The 25,156-nt window shown below is 44.2% G+C and overlaps 1 protein-coding gene across 1 annotated transcript in view; it reads left to right on the top strand.

Moving 5' to 3' along the window:
- The window catches only part of LOC109898048 (carboxyl-terminal PDZ ligand of neuronal nitric oxide synthase protein), a 231,587-nt gene that overhangs the window by 192,043 nt on the left and 14,388 nt on the right, over positions 1–25,156 (top strand). Inside the window, exons 8-11 of the mRNA XM_020492806.2 lie at positions 2,125–2,286; positions 12,860–13,025; positions 13,569–13,763; positions 24,670–25,015. Coding sequence (XP_020348395.1) covers positions 2,125–2,286; positions 12,860–13,025; positions 13,569–13,763; positions 24,670–25,015 — 869 coding nt within the window. The remainder of the gene's footprint in view (positions 1–2,124; positions 2,287–12,859; positions 13,026–13,568; positions 13,764–24,669; positions 25,016–25,156) is intronic.

Below are 25,156 nucleotides of genomic sequence, written 5' to 3'. Positions count from 1 at the left end.
TGGATGGAAATGTGGGTTGTGTCATGAAACAGTACTTTGGAAACATCTAACAACATATGATTTTATTTCTGAAGCAGTTCTCTCTCCAATTGGCCTGAGCAAGGATGTGCTAATAGGTCCATCAAAATGTAATCTCTCTCTCTCTCTCTCTCTCTGTGTATTCTTCAGTAAATGCATATTCTATGCAATTATCTCTGTCTGACACACACATACACAAATGCAACTCTCTCTCTGACACAGATTGATTTTGCTATTCAAGGAAAAACAATATAGTCCTCCAGGCCTTTGACAGATACAAGCTGCTATTGTTCTTCTTTTTCAATTAATTATCGTGTGAATACTATTCCAGTAGTGACATATTTGGTTGTCTGTCTGACACGTAGATGCATGAGCGAGCAGGGCTTTTTCTTTTTCTCTTAGGGCCTGTTCAGCAATGCCTCTGTTTTACCTTAAGCTCTGCTTATCACCAGGGGAAATGTTAGTCTGGCTAACACTGGTTGGCTCTCCTCTGTGTCTTTCTTACTCAATCACCCACACGCACAGCCACACTCAGCTTTCCTTCACAACGGTTGGATTTTCAAATTTTGAAAACCAATCGAACCAATTGCACAATTTCTAAGCAAATATTGCATTAACAAACAGCCTCCTTTCCAGACCTCTGTGGTCACAACACTCCCTGCGCTGTGAGTCACATGGGTCGCTTCAGCCAAGCTAGGGAAATGTACACTCACACTGCCAAAGAACACATTGAATATGAACATATATAAATATGTCTCTCTGACTTTCTTTCTTTTTGTCGACAGTGCCTTCAGAAAGTATTCATACCACTTGACTTGTTCCACATTTTGTATTGTTACAGCCTGAATTCAAAATGGATTCAATATTTTATTTTCTCACCCATCTACACACAATACCACATAATGACAAAGTGAACACATGTGTTTTTAAATGTGAGCAAAATGTATTGACAATAAAATGCAGAAATATGTCATTTACATACTGTAAGTATTCACAGCCCTGAGTACATGTTAAAATCACCTTTGGAAGTGATTACAGCTGTGAGTTTACTGGGAAAGTCTAAGTGCTTTGCACATCTGGACAATATTTGCCCATTATTCTTTTCAAAATTCTTTAAGCTCTTTCAAATTGTTTGTTGATCATTACTAGACAACCATTTTCATGTATTGTCATAGATTTTCAAGCAGATTTAAGTCAAAGCTGTAACTTGGCCACTCAGGAACATTCACTGTATTCTTGGTAAGCAACTGCAGTGTGTTTGGGGTTATTGTCCTGCTGAAAAGGGAATTCATCTCCCAGTGTCTGGTAGAAAGCAGACTGAACCAAATTTTCTTCTTTTGCCTGGATATTATGGACTAATTACAATGCTGTTGATCCATCCTCAGTTTTCTCCTATCACACTTATTAAACTCTGTAAAGTCACCATTGGCCTCATGGTGAAATCCCTGAGTGGTTTCCTTTCTCTCCGGCAACTGAGTTAGGAAGGACGCCTGTATCTCTGTAGTGACTGGGTGTATTGATACACCATCCAAAGTGTAATTAATAACATCACCCTGCTCAAAGGGATATTCAATGTCTGCTACCAATAGGTGCCCATATTTGCGAGGCATTGGAAAACCTCACTGTTCTTTGTGGTTGAATCTGTGATTGAAATTCACTGCTCGAATGAGGGACCTTACAGATAATTGTATGTGTGGGGTACAGAGATGAGGTAGTCACAAAAAAAATCATGTTAAACACTATTATTGCACACAGAGTCCATGTGACTTGTTAAGCAAATGTTTACTCCTGAACCTATTTAGGCTTGCCATAACAAAGGGGTTGAATACCTATTGACTCAAGATTAAAACTTTTCATCTGTAATTAAGTTGAAAAACATAATACCACTTTGACATTATAGGGTATTGTGTGTAGGCCAGTGACAAAAAGTCAAACATTTAAAATGCAGCCTGTAACACAACAAAATGTGGAAAAAGTGTGGAAATACTTTCTGAAGGCACTATCTCCATCTCCTCCTTACCTCTTCTGTCCTCTCTCTCTCCTTGTATTGATGGCTCCCTCTCTCAATCCATCAATTCATCATTAACCTTCTCTCCTCCATGGCAGGTTCCAGAGGAGGCCTCTCTGTTGCTGGCGTCCCCCAGGATGCTGCTGCCGTCGTCGGGTACTCTGCTCAACAGTGCTCCCCTGTCAGTCCACCACCAGATTCACCTGCTACAGCAACAACTACAGCAACAGCAGCAACAGACACATGTAGCTGTGGCACAGGTAGGACTGAGACACATGTTTGTGTAGGTTAACAGATGTGTTGTTTGAACTACAGTGCGCTGGTCGTTGTTCCCTTCCTAGCTACTATCTTGTTTGTCTGCAAGCTCTTCACTTTGCTAATATTAACCTTTATGAATCATATGTGTGACTTATCTGACTTTAACACCAGCTCTCCCACACACACTCTGTAACGATTCTCCTCTTCTTCTGAGGAAGTGTAGTCAAGATCGGACCAAAATGCAGTGTGGTACGTGTCCATGTTACATTTATTACAACTGAACACAAAATAACAAACGTGAAACAACGAAAATCGAAACAGTCCTGCAAGGTGACACAACACAAAACAGGAAACAACTACCCACAACCCATAGTGGGAAAACAGGCTGCCTAAGTATGGTTCTCAATCAGAGACAATGATGATAGCTGCCTCTGATTGGCATACCAGGCCAAACACCTAGAAATATAACACAATATAACACAAACACCAAAACATAGAATGCCCACCCCAACTCACGCCCTGACCAAACTAAAATAGAGAAAATAGAGACACTAAAAAGGAACTAAGGTCAGGACGTGACACACACATACAAAATAATACACAAAATACCAATTACTCACCAGTAACCCAGCTCAGCATGAGGATTATTTGCATAATTATTGACAAAACATGATTAATACACCATGCGGTAAAACATTTTAGAAAGTCCATCTGTAGATTCTCTACAGACTATCAGTGACATTTCAACTATCTACTAAACCTAACCTTAACCCTAACCCTAAAATGAACCCTTACCCTAAACCTAGTCCCAACCCTAACATGATTAACCCTTAGTCTAAACTTGACCCTAGCAAACAGTTGCTTATCAACAGATACAGTAATATGAACAGCTCTACAGCATCTACAGATGGACTTTCTGGACTATCCAGATAAAGTCTGACTCACCGTGCCTATTGAATTACTGTCATCTTTAGAGTGCTGCACTGTTTAAACAAGAGAGTAGAATGGTTTTAGTTGTGTTATTATCAGAATTTGTGGACAAATTTGATGACCTGAGACTCGACTTGATAGACAATAAAATAACTTGAGGCTTGAGTTGGACTTGAGACTGATGACTTGAAATTATCTGGCCAGGTTTGCATTGTTTTGCCACTCATTTTGTGGAACAGTCTACGTGGATTACTCCACACGCAGCCAGAGACAGTAGCCGGAGCATTGCCCTTGTAACATAAACAAACTGCAACAAATTGGCTAGTGAAATCGGCACTCTGATTGAACCAGCAAACTGTCAATCAACACAGGTCTGGTGAACTAGTGAACATATTGCTGATTTGCTGTATGGTTATAGGATTGAGTCCAGTGCAAACGTCAAATTGTAGGGAGAGAGGATTGCTGTAATAAATAAATATGCAGCTCCAAAAATGGTTTGGTGATCAAGAATATTCATTGTTTACTTCGCTCTCCAAACTTACGCCAGTGAAGAGTGCTTTTTTTTCTTGTTGAAATGATTTCTGCTGCTTTTACATGTTTAAAAGCATAGGCCCTATGTGGTAAATCTATATTACATGTTTTATTTTATTTTAGCCTTTATTTAGCTATGTAAGTCAGTTAAGAACAAATTCTTATTTACAATGACGGCCTACACCGGCCAAACCCGGACAACGCTGGGCCAATTGTGCGCCGCCCTATGGGACTCCCAATCACGTCTGGATGTGATACAGCCTGGATTTGAAGCAGGTACTATAGTGACGCCTCTTGCACTGAGATGCAGTGCCCTAGACCGCTGCACTAGACCGCTGGGAGCCCCAACATATAATAATACAATCATTTCTAGCATTTCATCATTTCACCCCCGTAATGTTTTTTGCAACACATAGACATTTTTACATTATAGAACCAGTTTTTATTGGTTGTAATTGCCAATAGGGTAATTGTATGGTCCTGGGGAACAAGTGCTTATATTATGTACAATAGGTGTACCTGTTTGAGATCCTGCGAGACAGATTCCATGTGGTTTCTCAATGGGACGCTGTACAGCCTTGCCCTCTCCCTGTGTCCGTTCAGATAGGACAGGTTAAGCCAGTTACGGAGGCTAATTCTTTCGGAATATTGCCCGTGTGTATTTGGTAAACCTACTTGTATATTTTGTATGATATAGCGCTTTCACCATTGGATCACCAAGACCTGTAAATAAATCTACACTCTCAGCACGTCAACCTGCCTTACCTTCTGCTGATTTCATGCCCTTATGATTGCTGTGCAACCCCCTAGTAGCCTCAATAAATATACAAAGGTTTTTAGTTCAACAAGTCGTTGAATGTATAGATTTTTTTTTAAACTTGACTTGAGACTTGACTTGAAAACTTGTGACTCAACTTGCTCTTAGAATGCACGACTTTGACTTGACAGACAGTGTTTTTGGCATTGAAATTTCCTTCTACAAATCCCAGGCATGGACATGGGAATTAGATACAGCAGGGGTTCAAACTGTAGAACCCAGTTCCTACATTTTAATATAAAAATGTATTTGATCAAACAACACTATGCTACATTTTATCTCTGGGACCCTTAGGATGACAAATCAGAGCAAGATTACTGAATGTAAGTACATTATTTACCTTCAGAGGTGAATGTATCAAACCAGTTGCCGTGATAAGTTTCTTGTTGTTGTTGCACTCTCCTCAAACAATAGCATGATGTTTTTTCACTGTAATAGCTACTGTAAATTGGACAGTGCAGTTAGATTAACAAGAATGTAAGCTTTCTACCCATATAAGACATGTCTATGACCTGGAAAGTTTGCTGTTACTTACAATGTCATTCTTGTCACATTAGCACACATTAGCAACAACCGTCCCAGTAAAGGGACACTGATCCTACGGGATCCTTAAGAGGTTATTAAAGTCTAAGGTGGGGTCGTGGAACATCAGAGCCAGCCAGCGGGAGCTTACAGAGTCTTTGTCCTTATCCTGCTTATCTGTCTGTCCAAACCCCAGCACAGGCATGGCTACAGGCACTAAATCCATTAGTTCTGCTGCCTGCCGTGCTGTGTGGCATTAAGACTTAGCCCACGGGTAGTTTCAACTGACCCTTAATGAGAATGGAGAATTAAAAACCCACTTAGAGGTTAAAAAGAAGACAATAATAAACTTATTATAAAAGTAAACATTTTGAAATTATGAATAAGTGAAGCAGGGGAGGATGTGACTGCCTTATAAAGTCTAGTTCTGAAGGCCAGAGTGTGTGTGTGGGTGTGAGACTGGGTAACCGGGTAGCTGGTCCTGACACCTCTATCCCCTATCTGCCAGTGCAGTCAGTCAATGGCCTTGAGACAGTGATGTTACTAACTTTCTGCGACAGGAAGGAAGAGACAGATTCTTTATTCTAAGCCAATCAGGTGTCAAGGTGGGTCAAGTACATCACTTCCCTTCATGCCTCAGAGGGATGTCCTGGAGGGGAGCGAATAGCAATCGGCCCAGTTAGGTTGCTACAGCGCCAAATCTCTGAGACTGAATGGATTTTTAAACAAAGTGCTGACAGTAGCTGAGATTTTAGGGTAGTTAGCTGGTCTGTGAAAGCTCACACTCATCACAATCATCTAGGGTAGGAAAGAGAGAATAGGGTGGACGGATTGGGGAGAGGAGGAGAGAAGGATCACTAACATTTTCAGAGAAGTGTGAATATTTGTTTGTTTATTCTCTCTGCCTGACAACATGAGGATAATCCTGAACTGGGTGGTAATAGAGTTGTACATCCTCTGTTATTCTAGGGTTGTAAACCTTGACACTAAATCGTTGATCGAAACCCTTTTCAACAGATGCACTTGGCTGTTGGCTGATCCAGACTTGCAGGTGTCACTGGAAGTTCAATACAGTTTTAACTTGTTACAGTTAATTAGAAACAAATGATTGAGCCATCAATTAGACCAGGCTAGAGTAGATGTAGTGTAATCGAGACTGAAGATTAAGTTGTGGGTGGATGCTAACCACCAAGTCGGCTCCAATTAGAGTGAGGTGGGCAAGAATCCAATGAACACTTGACCATTTATCATCAGCACCAATGAGCACTACATCTACTCAAGCCTGGTCTAATTGATGGCTCAATCATTTGTTTCTAATTAACTGTAACAAGTTAAAACTGTATTGAACTTCCAGTGACACCTGCAAGTCTGGAGCACCAATGAATGCTAATGAGTCCAAAAATTATGTGAGGGTTGGAGTGTGCCCCTGGCTATCCGTAAATAAAATAATTTTAAAGATGAAAATTGTGCCGTCTGGTTTGCTTAATATAGGCAATTTGAAATCATTTATACTTTTCATGCTTAAATATACTTTTGCAATTACATTTACTTTTGATACTTAAGTATATTTTAAACCAAATACTTTTAGACTTTTACTTAAGTAGTATTTTACTGGGTGACTTTCACTTTTACTTTCTATTAAGGCAGCTTTACTTTCAATCAAATATGACATTTGGATACTTTTTCCACCACAACTATAAGAATAACAGTGAATATAAGGCATCAAAGTTACAGACAACACTCTTTGGTCAATAAAGCATACTGGTGGAGAGTCCTCTGATGGCTGTCAAAACAAAGAATGTTTGGTGTGCTCTGCAGCCATCTTTGTAGGGTCAGGTGACAGGTCACTTGATTGGTCACCTGTTGGTCACCTGTGCAGGACGCCATCTTTGTTTAGGAATATAATTTGATAGTGTAACATTGGTCTTTCGAGCGAGATGCAATACACCTACTGTGACACGGCAGAGGAGCAAAGAAACACAGCAACAGTCTCACCGTCAGAAGATCCCATCCCGAACCTTATCTCAGAAAACAATGTACACTGATTCCTCTACAACATCGACAACAACCCGTGGTAGCACATGCCCAACGTCTATTACCTTTCCAACCAGAATCCACAGTTTATCTGACTCCTTGGGAGAAGGAGTGCAGGTGCAGAGTGCCAGCACCAGGGAGCTACATCACAGTGGAGGACAGCAGGCCAAAACTGCGAACCCCGTCGACCAGCTATCCTGTGTTCGGATCCTCTGCCACAACACTGTGAGGGCAAGAAGTGGTCACTACACTAAACTACACCCAACTCATGACTAGCCCACATGACACTGCTGCCCACATTCCTCGGCAGGAATGGAAGAGCTGGCGAGATCGACCCTGTAGAAAGCCACCATTGCTACAGAGGCCACCATCACCACACAGACCTACACTGTCACAAAATCACTGCCACAAACACAAATTTCAAGTAGGCAGTCGGACAAAAGTCCCTACTAGCAGTATGGAAATGTGACAAAACACTCTATCTTGATGTTGTTAATCCCACCAAACCAGTCATGGACTGGTGGGCATGCCCTGAGCTCCCAGTCTTCCAAACACCAGCTGTTCCACCCACCAGCCCAGGCTTAGTCTGCATGACACAAGCTCAGACTCCGTCAGCTGCTCTATTCTATTCAAATGACGAACCGTGGGCTGCACCTGCCCAGCCAGCTTATCCTCCATGGACCACTCCTGTCCTACCAGCTTACCAGTAGCTGCCTGCTGCCCCTCACCGGCCAGCTCACTTGCCTGGACCTGCTGCATCGCTCCATCTAGCTTACCCGGCTGGAGCTGCTTCACCTCTATGGGTAGCTCACCTGTCTGGAACTACTGCACCGCTCCACCTAACTTATCCGCCTGGACCTGTTGCACCGCTCAAGCCGGCTCACCTGCCTGGACCTCTTCCACAGTGTTGAACACTATATATCTTACTGTAGTGAAGCAGCCGTCAGAACATATCAAAAGTGGATCAAGGACGGTGAGCGTTGTCGGAAGTGGGCTCCCGAGTGTCGCAGCAGTCTAAGGCACTGCATCTCAGTGCTAGAGGCTTCACTACAGACACCCTTGATCAAATTCAGGCTGTATCACAACTGGCCATGATTGGGAGTCCCATAGGGCGGCGTACAATTGGCCCAGCGTCATCCGGATTTGGCCGGTGTAGGCCGTCATTGTGAATAAGAATTAGTTCTTAACTGACTTGCCTAGTTAAATAAAGGTTAAATAAAAAAAATACAAATGTAAAGTGTGGCTGCACTAACCATGGCATACATGCACCCAGAGAAAACCATGCAGAGAATGCAATGAAGCACATCTCTAAGTGCTTCATAGTGTTGCCAAGCCGAGCTCCAGTGTCCTGCTTGTCACCCCTCTAGACAAAGTCTACCTCACCCACGATTCTACCTAAAGGTAGTGCCAGTCTTGCTGGCCAGAAGTCTCTGAATATGTATGCCATTTTAGATGATGGAGCAGAGTGGACAATCATCCTCCCCTCAGAAGTCTAGAAAGAGTCATAGCCCTGAGGACAATCCAACACCACGCTGCTCATCTTACTGGCTCATCAGTCAATTTTCAAGTATCCCCCTATGGCCAGGCCAGCAGAGAGGTACCCCATAAAGGGAGCTTTCACAGCCGACCGACTGGCCCTTGATGAGCAGTCCTATCCCGTGCCAGCCCGTGCCAGCCATGTAGAAGTGCTATCGCCATCTAAGGGGCATCCCACATCATGCCTTTGACAAGGCACACCACTGATGCTCATCGGAGCGGACTACACCAACCTGATAGAGACGATCAGGCTAGGGCCAGCTGGTAGACCAGCAGTTTGGTTGGATATGCAGTTTGGTTGGACACTCCAGAGCCCTGATGGTCACATGCCTCAGCAGGTACAAACCCAGCAATGCCTGTTCACATCCGCCCTCTCCTTTTCGCAGCATGAAGTTGGTCACGGCAAGACCAGGAAGCTGTGAACATCCTAGAAGCCTGAACTAAGAGGTTGCCAAAGGACCCCGGAAAGGCAAAAGTATACAATGCTGAGATCCAAAAGCCCATCGAGGCAGGGGGTGCTTCACCAAGCTAACTGGAGAGGCAGGCCACCAAGACCACCAAGATGATCCAGCCTAGCTGAAGAGGTCCATCTTCTGTGGTCTCACGACAGTAAGCCCCAGTCTACAAGTGCCTGGCCACTTTGGTGGCTCTCAGGGAAGATGCTTCCTTGGCACAGAGAATGGGGGTAGGATAGTGTCACCTACATTAAGACGTTTTGTTCCAGCCTCTGGGATGTTCACAGCTTTCTGAACTTGGTGTAATTGTGTCACCAACTTCTTGCTGCGGAAGGGGAGAACGTCAAGCTGCAAGATTCGCTCCACATGTTGGTAGATGTCATCTACCGTCAGGCAGATGGATGTGAACAGGGTCCTCAGTGCCTCCAGTCCCAGAATTGATAACCTGTGGAATCCTCTCATCAAACCAAACGTTGCTTCGCAGCTTTTAATTATTTTTTATTTGATTAAATCTGCCCGAAAATGCTGTAAGGTGTTGATAAGAACATGTCTGTCTGGCTCAACTTGAACTTTCTTTTCCTCCCTCTCTCACTCTCTCGCTCCCCCTCTGCTGTTATCTTTCTCTCAATCTTCACAGACACATTTAGTATGTCCATTCTCCGTGTTATTATTCAGGCTGCGTTCACCATCACCACAGAGCAGCATTTTCGGAGCATGTCTCACAGTCACATCTCAGATCAATCCAGGACAAATATGACACCTTCCTTCTCCAAGGCATGTCGGACAAAACTCAGTTTACCTTTCACACTTTGATCAGTACAGTGTATCTTCTCCTCATAGTCACATACATTTTGGCCTTCATATCTCATGTTCTGTCCTGGCGGTGCTTGATGTGTCGTATGGTGGTATATTACCCTGACAGTGCCGTTAGACTGTCGGGATTTACAGATGAGCTCTGACGCTGGTGGCCCGCTTTAATGGAGGCTAGATCACCGCTATTTGTCGCTAAGTGGAGTGATGATGGAATCTGTTCTGTCTTTTACCCTCACTCCTTCCTGGCGTTTACTGTCCAGGGGTGAATGGAGGATGAGAATATGGGGAAAGAGGAGGGTGAGGGGTGTGTTGGGGAGAGTACAGTAAGTGGAAGTGAGAGAGAATAGATAGGATGAGAAGAGGGGAGGGTGTGGTGTGGTGTTGAATGGGAGTACATTACAGTAAGTGGAAGCCTTGAGATGGAGTGGCTCCATCTAGTGTCTGCACAGTTCAGAGGTTTCTCATTAGAAACAAAGTCCTTCAGCTGTTTTTCTCATTTCATCACCATCAACTGTTTCTCTTTACAGTAATTGCATCAATAATGACGACAGAAAGCTGAACATCCACGTTACCTTGGTTAGAGTTTTGTAGCTGTGGTATGATGAAAGCAGAATTGTATCTTCTGACTCTCTAGCAACAGTCTCATGACTCCATTCATGCTACATTCTCCTTGAAGTGAGAGCAATGCAGTGCTATAGAGACATGGGCTCTATAACAAGCCAAGAATATGCTCCTTGATGTAAGAAAACCACAGCAGAAAAGTTCCTATAGAAACCATCATAAAGTTGGAAGAAGTGCTCGATGTCAAGTTAGAAGTAGCAGAGTAGCAGTCATTGTCAACTATTCACAATGAGATGGGCCTCGTTCTTTGCTATATCCCGATCGCTTCTCTTGTCAGGATATATGCAACACATCCAATGACACTGTGCCTCACCTTGGAATGACCTTCCAGCTTTTTTAAAAGAGGTTGCACCTACAGTTGAAGTCGGACTTTTACATACACTTAGGTTGGAGTCATTAAAACTCGTTTTTCAACCACTCCACAAATGTCTTGTTAACAGACTATATTTTTGGCAAGTCTGTTAGGACATCTACTTTGTGCATGACACAAGTAATTTTTCCAACAATTGTAGACCACAGGTCTGGTTCTAACTTGGGAACAATTTCCAAACGCCTGAAGGTACCACGTTCATCTGTACAAACAATAGTACGCAAGTATAAACACCATGGTACCACGCAGCCGTCATACCGCTCAGGAAGGAGATGCGTTCTAGGTCTCCTAGAGATGAACGTACTTTGGTGCGAAAAGTGCAAATCAATCCCAGAACAACAGCAAAGGACCTTGTGAAGATGCTGGAGGAATCGGGTACAAAAGTATCTATATCCACAGTAAAATGAGTCCTATATTGACATAACCTGAAAGGCCACTCAGCAAGGAAGAAGCCACTGCTCCAAAACTGCCGTAAAAAAGCCAGACTACGGTTTGCAACTGCACATGGGGACAAAGATCGTACTTTTTGGAGAAATGTCCTCTGGTCTGATGAAACAAAAATACAACTGTTTGACCATCATGACCATTGTTATGTTTGGAGGAAAAAGGGGGAGGCTTGCAAGCCGAAGAACACCATCCCAACCGTGAAACACGGGGGTGGTCGCATCATGTTGTGGGGGTGCTTTGCTGCAAGAGGGAATGGTGCACTTCATAAAATAGATGACATCATGAGGGAGGAAAGATCTCAAGACATCAGTCAGGAAGTTAAAGCTTGGTCGCAAGTGGGTCTTCCAAATGGACAAGCATACTTCCAAAGTTGTGGCAAAATGGCTTAAGGACAACAAAGTCAAGGTATTGGAGTGGCCATCACAAAGCCCAAACCTCAATCCCATACAAAATTTGTGGGCAGAACTGAAAAAGCATGTGCGAGCAAGGAGGCCGACAAACCTGGCTCATTTACACCAGCTCTGTCAGGAGGAATGGGACAAAATTAACCCAACTTATTGTGGGAAGCTTGTGGAAGGCTACCCGAAATGTTTGATCCAAGTTGAACAATTTAAAGGCAATGCTACCAAATGCTAATTGAGTGTATGTAAACTTCTGACCCACTGGGAATGTGATGAAAGATATAATAGCTGAAATAAATTATTCTCTCTACTATTATTCTGACATTTCACATTCTTAAAATAAAGTAGTGATCCTAACTGACCAAAAACAGGGAATTTTTACTGGGATTAAACGTCAGGAATTGTGAAAAACTGAGTTTAAATGTATTTGGCTAAGGTGTATGTAAACTTCTGACTTCAACTGTAAGTTCTGGCTAATATTACCCATGTAGACTAATGCACATGCACATCCCTTGATATTGTAGAACTCCGGACATCATCAGTCTCTCTCCATGTGTACTGTTTCTGAGAAGACATGGCTAGGAATCCAAACAGCGCTGTTTGCTCCTATGATAATCCCAAGGGTTGTCTGTCCCCTGAGCCTGGTGTTGAAGCCTGGGCTAGAGAAGAAACAGTTTGTTTTCTTCTTAGTCTCTGGTTTCTATGATTAGTGACTACTGCCACTGCAGGCGGCAGCCTTTAATGGGAACTGTAATTCTTCTTCTCTTGGTTTAATCCTGCGACAGACCATTCATGGCATTACATTTTCAGAAGCTTAAACTTGAAGTGTGACAGCCCTCGTCTTGCTCCACGAGTTATGGGTTTTGTGACACATACAGAAATACACAAACATACTTACAGTGACACTCAATAGTCTGAAGTCACTATTAAGTGTTTGTTGGTGTACAGGCATATCTCAGGAGTGTCTGTTCTCTCTCATGTGTATGAACATGCTGCACAGCAGTATCTCGCACGTGTGCATGCATGTGTGTTCTCTCTCTTCCAAGTATCTCCTTATCTCAGGTGTGTGTGTGTGTGTTGTGTGTTGTCTCCCCCCAGGTGCACCTGTTGAAGGACCAACTGAGTGCGGAAGCTACAGCCAGACTGGAGGCCCAGGCCAGAGTGCACCAGCTGCTGCTCCAGAACAAGGACCTGCTGCAGCACATCTCTCTACTGGTCAAACAGATCCAGGAACTGGAGGTCAAAATGTCTGGGCCCAGGTCCAGTGAGTACACACAGGATGCATGACCACACACACACACACAAGCATACGCATGACACACATGCACATACAGACTGCCTTCATCTCATTATCCACTCAAAGACCCTGTTTGTCTTCTCCTCCCCTACTGCACATGTATTCTCTCCCTCCCCCATCTCTCTCTCATCACACACCAGCGTGGACTCCAACGGACCAACCAGCATGTTATCGTGTAACATGTTACATTACTTCACACATTTTTCAGCTGCAACATTATACAACATGTTACACCTCAGCGGACCAACCAGCTCTACACCTCAGCCACCTCAGCCCCCTCCTCTCCTCCTGATATCACACCCCACACCTCACTTCCTCCTAATGTAGTGTATGACACCGTTTCACACTCCCTACCAGGGGTGGATGGGAATTAGCCTCATGTTAGCAGTTAAACAGGTGAATGATAGCTCAGTTAGCTCAATGTGTGGAAGGATCTTTATCTTTAATGAAACTAACCTCCTTCCTTACTCTCTCCCCCTTTTCTCCCCTCCCACTCTTCACCTCCTCCAGTGGGTTCCCAGGACAGTCTATTGGAGATCACTTTCCGTTCCACTTTCCCCCCAGTGTTGTGTGACCCAATGACCCCTCGACCCCAGGACCACGCCAGCCACACCCTGCCAGCGCTGGGCATCAACATGGGCGTGGGCCAGGACAGTACGGTCAACCCACTCTTCTCTTCCTCCCTACCCCTGGGCAGCCCCCTAGGTAGGGAACCGTGTCTCCTCAAGCTTGAATGTTTCCGCTTCCTGCCCGGACCCCCAACACCTGACCCTCGCCCCGCTACTCCTCCACAGCGGAGGGGTCAGAATGGAGTGAAAGGTCAGGAGGAGTCGGGGGTGGTGATGTCATCAACCCGCGACGAGGTACTGGGCAGTCTAGAGCTGCTGAGGTTCCGGGAGTCTGGCATTGCGTCCGAGTACGCGTCCACTGATGATAGTGATGAGACAGAGGAGAGAGAAGAGAGGGAGGAGATGGAGGAGAGAGAAGAGAGGGAGGAGATAGAGGAGAGGGATATTATATACGGCTGGGGGTCTGACGAGGAGACTCTCCGCCTACTAAATGTGCTCAACAGACAGGGACCACCAGACTGCCTGGGGGATGAGATAGCAGTGTAGCTCGACAACACACATTCATAATACACAAAAGCACATGCTCGTACATGCAACATGCTCTCACACATGCACACACTCCTAAACACACACAGTCACACACACACACACACACACACACACACACACACACACACACACACACACACACACACACACACACACACACACACACACACACACACACACACACACCTTACTGATCGACTCAGACCTAAACACACATATCCCCACCAGGTAAAAACACTAGTGAAGAGCCATAACCTGACCCCTACTTCTCCCCCCTCTCTGCTCTCAGAATCATCAGAAACAGATTTCTTTACTGCACCTCTGTGTGTGTACCCCAGCCTACAGGTTATGGCTGAAACTGCTCCCCTTAAACTGTGGTCACTGTCTACATACAGTGTAATGGTGTGAGGAGCCGGTGAGGTATCAGTGCTGTACAGTACAGGCCCTAAAGTGTACAGGACTGTTGACTGGTATACAGACTCTGTTGGTGTTTGTTAGAGAGGAAACCGTATCCACACTTCGTAAGCAAATACTATTTTTAGTAAGAATATGAAGATATCTGTATGTATAGATGGAAAACAAAATTTTCTACATGGTCATGTGATGCTGTGTTTTATGTGTTATGTTGGTTGATACCGTATTATTCCAGTGCTTTTTGTTTCTGAATAATCTGTGTTTTGGAAGCATGTGTGCACTGGTTTTCACAGAACCACCCCTCCCCTGCTCTAACCGGTGTCTAACTTATGTAAATCTGGGATTATTCAGACCTCCGGGTATGCTGTTGCTTTTTCATTCATTTACAAGACTTTGTTCCGTAACAGTGACTAGAGCGCCTACCAGAAACGGTTTCCCTTTAAGACCTTGTGCACTAACACCGACGTAGAGCACCTGCCAAATACTGCTCTTATTAAACCCTAGGCACCTATGACAACACTCTGTGTGGGTAGTAAAGAAGTTATGGTGATAACTATATAATGTAGTATATAAAAGGCCCATAGCAAGTCAAGTCACTTCCTCTCAGTCAGTTATCCTCAGCTCATCTCTTGCATCAGGTTCAATAGAGAGCAGAGAATTGAAGGTGACAATCAAAAGAACTTAAAAGCAAACTATTTGATCTCTGAAGTTTCGATTCTCATGTTTGTGTAACCCACCTGACCCAGAGTGCTGTGTGTGTGTGTGTGTGTGTGTGTGTGTGTGTGTGTGTGTGTGTGTGTGTGTGTGTGTGTGTGTGTGTGTGTGTGTGTGAACAGTTATCATACTGCCTCCAATCAACCCTTTCTGTGATCTCCTTGAGAGGGTGAGTGAGGTCTAAGCTGTACTCATCCAGTAGTTAGCATGGTGGTCATGTCAGTTCTCTCTGCCTTACTCTGCTCATCCAGGTCACCATGTCGTTGAACCTGTATTTCACTCTGGGCCATCTCACTGTGGTAGGAGAGAGGGTGAGTTAAGGTCCGTGACGGAGAGAGAAATACAGAGAGAGAGTTAATTAGAAAAAGGAGGGGGCAGAACATACTGTGTACAGATTTTCACACATCTCTCTCTCTGTCTCTCTGTCTCTGTCTCTGTCTCTGTGTGTGTGTGGTTAAGATCCAGCTGTTCCACTTCCTCAGTCACCCACACAACAGCATTTGGCCTCCTCCTCTCTAGATCCCCACACACAACCCTCTGGGATAAACACTCCCTATGTAGACTCTTTTCATCCTCCTCCTTTACTCTCTTCCTCCCCTCTTATCCACTCCTCTCCGTTTCTTCCCTGCTGAAGGACATATTGATGATTTATAAGAGCGATTGGCTCCGGACCGGAATTAATTATCTCCATTCTGAAACCTAGTCACGTTTCCACGCTTAATCTACCAATAAGGACTCATCACTCACCCTGACTAAAACACACACAGCACGCACACACACCTCACTGATTCTTTGTTTAATATTTAGACAGATGCTCTAATGAAGTTTTATATGCACTGTGAAAACTGCCATACACACTCAGACAACCTATCAACACACACACACACACCCTATCAACACACACACACACCCTATCAAACACACACTCAGCCCTGCCACTGTGAAATATAAAGCAAAGTCAGTCGGTTAGAAAAGTTTGTGTGACTCTTCATAGATTGAAGGTTCTTCTGACTCCCTATCCCTCTGACAGTATGATGGTTTCTCCCGGTGACAGAAGAAATGACAGGGTTCTGGGAGACATCACGTGGGGCTGCAGGGATGGGGACAGGTCCCAGAGGTCACAGTGACACCGAAAGGAGTTTGAAATGTTAAGATCAAGGCCTGGTGTCCTTGTCTTTCTGTCCCTGCGCTCCCAGCCACCACAACAGCACCTCAGTCATCAACGTCACTGTCACACACAGTGGCCTCGTGGCAATGTTAAATAAAGCCAAACTCCTAGCTCTGTGGTTAACGGAGCGTGGGTCACCCAAGGAGACTGAGCAGGCTGCTGTGGAATTGACAAGACAGCATGCACGGACACACACTCTCGCATGCACACACAGCTGTGGATGTTATTGGCTGACGGATGGGGTGGCCATTCCATTTGTGCTTCTAACTGTGTGTGTGTGTGTGTGTGTGTGTAGGATTTTAGTGACACTGACTTGGTATTTCTGGAATGATGAAAGAGAAGATGCTCTCCCTTTCCCTGTCCCTCTCTCTTTCACACAAACCCTACCTGGCAGCATTGAAGCCCTTCTAGAGAAGCGCAGCAGAGGTAACAGGCTGTCACTGCAGCCTCAAAGGAAACAAGAACCCACACTGTCAGGGATGGGGAGAGGGGGAACGAGAGAGAGCCAGGCAGAGAGGAGGAAGAGGGATCCCCCTGTGCATACACTCATTGTTTCCACGTCATTTCAATGAAATGACTTTGAACCAACATGGAATAGATGTTGGGAAAAGTGTTGGAGAGAGGCAGGAAGAGAAATGGAGTGAAGGATGAGACTAACAGGATTTTGGTTTTCAGTTCTGATATTTGGCTGCTGTTGGTGTTTACTGTTTACAGAGATGTTTACCATATTGTTTACGATGTTGTTCTGAGCTCCCTGCATCTTCTCACATCATCATTTAAATCTAGTCAAAATGCCTTAGCCCAACCGTGTTTGCAGATAAAGAGGTTTTCTGGTGGGTCTGTGTGTGTGCGTGGGTGGGTGTTTGTTTGTGCTTGCTTATGCACATGCGTGTGTCAGCCTACGCATGAAAACGAAGAGGTAGTCATCTCTATTTGTGCTGATGTATGCTACGAAGGCCCTCCTCCCTCATTCACTTAAAGTCAAGGGTCTGAAAGCAGTGCTCACTTTCAGCAGAGTTCCTTTGTTGGAAGTGCGTGTGCTATGTCAGGTTCGAGGAGAGTTTCATTGTTGGAAGTGCGTGTGCGAAGTCAGGTTCGAGGAGAGTTTCATTGTTGGAAATGTAATGTTTCTCTTGTAAGGGAAGTAATGAAATGGAATGGGGGTTTTAAGGTAAAATAGTGTAAAAATCGTTCATCACTGACAATCTTTATATTTAACATGATCAGTTAGCACTGACTTTTCAATATGACCCCATCTGGGCTTTTAACTCACAACCTCTGGATTTGGGTACGCTGATGTTTCTGCTGCGCCACAAAGTCTGTAGCATTCTAAGAGTCCACTACACATTCATTACCTATAATACATATCTGCACTTAGAACAATAATGCCGTTAATCTCACTATTCTCTCATCATTGATTTAATTGACTTATGTAAGCATTTTGAGTGTTTTCTGTATAGTTGTCAAATGTTGGCGAGGCATATTTTTCTTCTTTAATGTTACTCCTGAGTCACTATGAGAATTATGATCATTTTTCATGAGTGTATTATACAAAGCTGAATCTATTATAGACCTTTTTGTGTTAGTAATACTTTGTAGAGTGGCTCTATTTCCCATCAGCATGTGTTTCCTCACCATTCTGAATGTCTAAAGAATCCATATGTTGTTCTGAAACATGACCACAGATATACTGGGCATTTTTAACACGTTTACAACCATGGTCTTGAATTGGACCCACATTTTTCTGGTCTTGACTTGGTCTCGGACCCCTCGACCCTCTCCCAGTTTCAGTCTTGACTCGCTTTTTTGTCTTAACTTGGACTCGATTTGGTCCGGTCTTGGTCTTGAATCGGTCTCACTTCTCACACACCATGCATCTACTGCTGACTCAGGGATATATCACACACACACACACACACACACACACACACACACACACACACACACAGAGCAGGGTCTTGGAGGGCCAGACAGACAGTGGTGTGGCAAATTGCTAGATTAAATATTGATTGGAGCTCTTTGATATGGATGGGAATGAAGGCTTACAAAATCGTCTGAGACAACCTCTCCTCTCTTCCTCTCCTCATTTCCTAATTTCTCTCCTCTGCACTCCTCCCAACCTGAATACAACCTGTCCTGTCATCCTCCCTGCTCTGCCCATCCTCTCCCCCTGTACTCTCTTCTCTTGCTCTGTTGTGCTCTTTCCATTCAGGCCACTCACACACACATAAACACACTGGCCCTTTACAGTCCCGTCGTTTAAAAACACTAGGGGCCCAAGGACAGAGCTGGGTTGCAGGTTGCTGGGTGAGGAAGATGAGGGAGTTGTTGGGGTGGAGAATGATGTGAGGGGCATTGGGTATGGTTAGGGGGGTGTTGGCTAATAGGCTGTTAAAGCCTTGTTCTGAGGTCATAGATCAGAGCTGTAGTCTGTCGGGACAGGAGGAGAACACTTAATCCCATCAACCCCTGCAGTTCTTAGTCTAACCTTTGCGCTCTGACCTCCCGGTACAAGCCACAGGAGACAGGAAGCAGGGCGGCGTATGACTCAGTGGGGGGTTAGAGAATTAACACTATTGCTCTCAGACTCCCTCCAGCTACCGTAGTGTACAGGATTTAAATGATTCATTCCCCACCCACTGTCAAAACCCCATTATTTTTATGATTCATATTTAAAAAACAAGGGTGTGTGAATTATAGATGTTTGGCCTACAATAGCTGTGCTCTGGGTGTGTACAATACAGTATGTGGCTGGACTACTGTTCTCTGAGTCAGGAGAACAGGAGATCTCACTTTCTGGGACATGTCTGTCTCCAAAGTTAGACTTGTAACTGATCTAAAAGGAATACCATGATTTTGTCAATGAGGTCCTTTATCTACTTTCCCAGAGTCAGAAGAATTGGTGGATACAATGTCTCTGAGTGCAGTTTGAAGGAAGTTGCCAACTGTATCTGCATGCTTTCAGTCATTGTGCTAACGCTAACTAGTTAGCATTGGCTCACAAAACTACTGTACCTTTAACTTCCTTCATACTGGACACAGAGACATAAAAATGGTATCCACGAGTTCATCTGACCCTTTAAATGTTTAGCCTATTTTATTTAAGTACCTAATTTTCCGTTAATCTCCGGTTAGTGCACACACTGCTTTACTTTTGAACAGTCAGTGAAGGAAATTAATCACCACTCGTGAGCTCATTAAATTTAATTTCCCACCCAGCATTCACTCTCGTTAAGTGACCCAGAGTTAGATTAACTCATATATAATTTGTCAAGGATGCGAAGGGAAGCCAGGCTTCCCCCCCAAAAAATACACCAAGAAAAACAGAAATAATTTATCTTTCGTCTCTGTGTTTTCATAATTTTTCTTCAACCCGCAAGAAGCTGAACGTATCTCACTGGAGAAAGAATCTGAGCGAGCGAAATAGTGCCCTCTGTCTCTGCATGTGTAGGCCATTCATCTGATGCGGTCTGATCATAACAAGCATGACATTGTTGCCGCCCTGTAGCATTGAATCCAAGGGAAGCCAGCGAGCATTTGGCCTCTCTTGATAAAAAAAAAGTATAAAATAATATCCAATCAGCGTTGAGCTAAACTGAGAGAGCTCAACTGTGAATAGTCCTGGTGCACCCCAATACATTTAGAAGGGAAGCCAGTTTGGATTTGGATTCACTCCTATCACAACGCATCAAGAGAAATACGTAATTGACAGAAACAACTTGAATTGTTGCATCTTGTTGTGTCGTGGTCCTACGGACTCTAGCTAGCTAGCTAAAATTGGCCCTTTCCTATTAGCAATGGATGGAGATAGGAATTTGGACTTGTGGTTTTGCTTGATTCTCCGTACTAGCCAATGATTAAAACGGCAATTCAGATCCAACCATAAATGCATACATTTCTCCCTGGACTGAGAGGATGGAAGTTCAATATGTAGCTAGATGTAGAAGGCTAATGTTAACTAGCTAGCGTTGCCCATGAAAGGAAGTTAGGCTAGTGAGCAAGCATTTTAGCCAGGTAGCCTAGGACAACAACAAAAAATGTAAAAGTGTACTGTGTGAAAGAGAGGACGATGGCATTGGCATTTCTCTACAAGTAGGGTGAGTCAACATGTTTTTTCCACTTACACACACACACACACACACACACACACACACACACACACACACACACACACACACACACACACACACACACACACACACACACACACACACACACACACACACACACACACACACACACACACACAAATCAGAACCATGGACAGCCACATCATATTTATCTTACATTGATTGGACTAAATTGTTTTTGGTATCTGCTAGTTGTCACCGTATTAGTCTAGGCATAGGTGATTTGATGATGTTGAAAGGTTGAAGTTGAAATGGTGCTGGAATAGTGGAGGCAGCTTCTGTTGTCTTTGCAACTTGCTGTACATCTCTTCGGTTATAAATAAATAGTAGTTTAGTCGTCCGAAAATGTCAGAAACATTAACTTGCTTGACCATGCTACAGGTCATGTAACTATTACATGCAATATGCTTTGTAGTTGTAATATGTTTTTGTTCCTGTCTTTCCGTGCAGTTTGAAGGAAGTTGAAGGTAGCTTCTGGGGCCATTGCTTAATAGCGACGGTGCAATGACTGGAAGTCTACAGGATTAGCTGCTAGCTAGCTGCTCCTGTAGACAAAAATGTCCTTCAACTTCCGTCAAACTGCACATAGACATAAAAATGGTATCCATTAGTTCGCCTGACTTTGGATAAGTAGAAAAATGGCTTAGTTGAAAAAATTGTGAATTATCCCTTTAAGTGTAGTTTCATATCATAGCTCCTAATAGAACATGCTTTCATCCTGTCATCACACACACAAACACACTGTGAGGCTTTTTGGCCCTACTTAGACAAGCCTCACTCATGTAGATTAAAGGCTAATCTGTCATCACAGGGAGGCTCTTCTAACATGCTAAATAACCACACGGCCACTTAAGACTGATTGGTCTTCTCTCACCACACACACACACACATCAAATGGTCTTGTCGTTGTGCGCTAGGCCAGGCGCTAAACGTTAAATTTTGAGCGCTAGACTCATTTGCGTATCAGTAGTAATGGACTCTGCTAGGTTAGGTTCTCTGCTCTCCGTTTGTCAGAACGATGATCTACTCTGCCCTGTAGTACGTTGTCTCGTACTCTCCTCCACTCAGCCCTGTGGTACGTTGTCTCGTGCTCTCCTCCACTCAGCCCTGTGGTACGTTGTCTCGTACTCTCCTCCACTCAGCCCTGTGGTACGTTGTCTCGTACTCTCCTCCACTCAGCCCTGTGGTACGTTGTCTCGTACTCTCCTCCACTCAGCCCTGTGGTACGTTGTCTCGTACTCTCCTCCACTCTGCCCTGTGATTGTCTGCTACTCACCTCCTGTCTGACAGTTACAACAACATTTCTGTAAGGAAGGCTGCTGTTGTCTGACTAACAGCCCATGTCTCACCCACTGCAGATTTGTGTGTGTGTGTGTGTGTGTGTGTGTGTGTGTGTGTGTGTGTGTGTGTGTGTGTGTGTGTGTGTGTGTGTGTGTGTGTGTGTGTGTGTGTGTGTGTGTGTGTGTGTGTGTGTGCGTGTGTGTGTGCGTGTGTCTGTGTGTGTCTGTGTGTGTGTGTGTGTGTGTGTGTGTGTGTGTGTGTGTGTGTGTGTGTGTGTGTGTGTGTGTGTGTGTGTGTGTGTGTGTGTGTGCGTGTGTCTGTGTGTCTGTGTGTGTCTGTGTGTGTCTGTGTGTGTGTGTGTGTGTGTGTGTGTTCTAGTCACTCTGACAGAAGTGGGTTACTCACAGCTGAGAACAAGGTCTAAAGTTTTTCATTTGATGAAGGGGAAAGTTAAGTCTATCTAGATAGAGCAGCCTGTAAGGTTGATGTAAGGGTCCTCTGACTAACAATGTAGAAGTTCTGCTATTGTCATGGACATTCTCTCTAAGGGTATATGTTAATAATACAGCCAATTATGTGACACTGGAGATACAATTTTTAACTAGACCTAAAAAAAAAGTTTAAATGAAAGATTGAATGACAGAGTATAAACCAACTGGACTGTTACACTGAAGTCCAGTATCTCCAAACTAGCCTGTTGTCAGATATAGGATCCTATGATTCTAAGTTCCAAACTTGTGACCTAACTTTGTTTCCTAGTCCTGTGACTACGGTTTCATTAGGCTGTAGGTGCATCTCAATAGTGTGACTTCTCTTTGTTCTGTTAACTCGGGTCTTTTGTTCTGATACAAAACCTATTTAATTTCATCATGTCCTTCCCTGAACTGTTGTAAAGAGAAAACCGGTACACTGTACTGTATATGTGTGGGAGTGAACGTGCACTTACTCTGAATCTCAGTCTGTCGCTGACCTTGCTTTTGCTCAATAAACGTCTCCTTTCTAACCTTCTCTCTCTCTCTTTCTTTCTTTCCCTACTCCTCCTCTACCTGGTTTCTGTGCTGTGCCACTGCACTATCTTAACAGCTGATTGTCTTTCTAGAATTCAGTCACTTTCACTTAATTATCTTTATTTCATTTAATTATCTTTCTTTCGTGTTTTCTGTATTTTGTTCCTATATGTTTAGCCTCCTCTCCACTTGCAGAAAAAAACGCTTCTGTTTTAATTAACAATCGTAATTAACATGGCAACAATCCCTAAGGCTGGGCTGTAATTGAGAGAGGGAGACCGGTAGGTATTATAGTACAGGGCCAGTCTCAGCCTCAGGCATAGACAAACAAACTCCAGGGCCTAACATGGGGAGGGAATGTGTAATGGAGGATTTAGTCTGAAGTCTGACTGTGTTTGTGCTATTCATTATCATGACCACCAATACTCAAAACACTACCATTATGAAGCCTTCTGACAGGGAGTCTAGCTAAGAGAAGTGTGGGAACTGCGTTTCTAGCCTAAACTGTGGCTATCTGAGAGCTGTCACACACACACACGCTCACATCCAAACACACACTGAACACAGAGTGATTTTCTGTTCATCTGATCTTCCTAATAGCCCTCCACTTTGGTCAGACTACAGAGAATCCTTCCCCCTGGCAGGCCTCTAACAGTGAAAGGATATCTGTGTTTGTGTGAATAAGCACCTAGATGTCTGCTCTCCCTCTCTCTCCCTCCTTCAAACACCCTCCCATCACTCCAGAATTATATTAGCTGTCTCTCCAAAGACTCACACTAATGGATTTGAAAATCTTTGTGGCTGCCCATGTCTTTGAAATAGTCTGAATTGCCGAAGCAACACAAAGTCAAGTCAAGAGCACCTGTGCTGTGCTGTCTCACTGCTCTTTTTCTAGAGTTATTAATGAAGATGTTCCTTTCCATGTGTCTGTCCAGAGATGTTAGCTTTTAGAGTTACAGCCAAACCCGGCATTTAGCCGTAAAGTCTATTTGTCCCCCTGAAGTGCCCGTTAATGCCTTGGTCATATTACAGATGGTCATACTATCAACAAACTATCTGTTGATAAGCAACTGCTTGCTAAGGTTAGGAATAAGGGTTGGGGTAAGGGTTACCTTAAAGTTAGGGTTAGGAGATTGAAATGTTACTGATAGTCTGTAGAGGATTTACAGATGGGCTATCCGGATAAAGTGTTCCCGAAATCTATTAACTTGTTGTGTCTTACTAATGCCTTCCGAGAAACTATTTTCTCCACGAGGTAAGACAATCTATTATTGTACTATGTGGACTGACAACAACCCGCTCCTTTGTGCATTTACCCATCCTGCAATGCACTGTGGTCTATGTTCAGCTTCATTGTGATTGGTTGATGTGGTTATGTGCATGTGTCATGTCCCTTGCTTCCATCATGACTTGTTGATGATTGTGTAACGTGTTGCATCCATATTGAGCAGTTGTAACACTGTGCCTTGTGGGACTCCATATCCTCTTTCTTTCTACACGGACTCCCTATAAAGCATACTTTGACATGTTATTGATGTTGCAACATTCTGCAATGTTGTACAGTGTTGCACAAACATGCCGTTTGAAATGAAAAGTCAGGAGTTGTCTTTTGCTCCAGGTCACGTGAAATGTCTATACATTCCATTTATATCTGGAACATTCCATGGTGCCTGTAATGCATCCTTGCGTAAAACAAAAAATACCCTGATTGAATGTGCCCTCACAATACCCTCACTTATATCTTACATGCTCTCCCTCCCCCTCCCTTCCTCTCTCCAGTAGACCACAGTATGTTTGAGAACTCCAACACCTCCAGAGCTCCAGGCCAGGGGCTCCAGGCCTCCAGGTTGACCCAGGCCTCGGCCCGTCACTCCCTGGTCACAGCTAACCCTGCCCTGGGTAGCAGCACTGCCGAGGCCCCATCCTCCACCACTACCAATGGAGGTCAGCAGAGGCTGAAGAACGCCCTGAACCTGGGCAAGGCTGTGGGGGCAAAGGTCAATGACCTGCTGCGAAGGAAAGAGCCCAGTCATATAGGAGACATCGGCGTCACAGAGATTAACAAGAATGTAGGAGCAGTCTGGAGCAATATGGAGGAGATGACCCAGCGAACTACTGTCTATAGGTAAGAAGGGATACACAATACAGTACACACACACACACACACACAACTACTGCCTAAAGGTGAGGAGGTGTACACTAAAAGACACACACACACACACAGGAGGGACACAGTAAAACCCACACACAACCACAAACACACAAA

Source organism: Oncorhynchus kisutch, linkage group LG10 (assembly GCF_002021735.2).
Source record: "Oncorhynchus kisutch isolate 150728-3 linkage group LG10, Okis_V2, whole genome shotgun sequence".
In the NCBI taxonomy this organism is placed as follows: Eukaryota; Metazoa; Chordata; class Actinopteri; order Salmoniformes; family Salmonidae; genus Oncorhynchus; species Oncorhynchus kisutch.
Note: the sequence above shows the minus strand (reverse complement) of the source record. Positions and strands in the feature narration are given on the sequence as shown.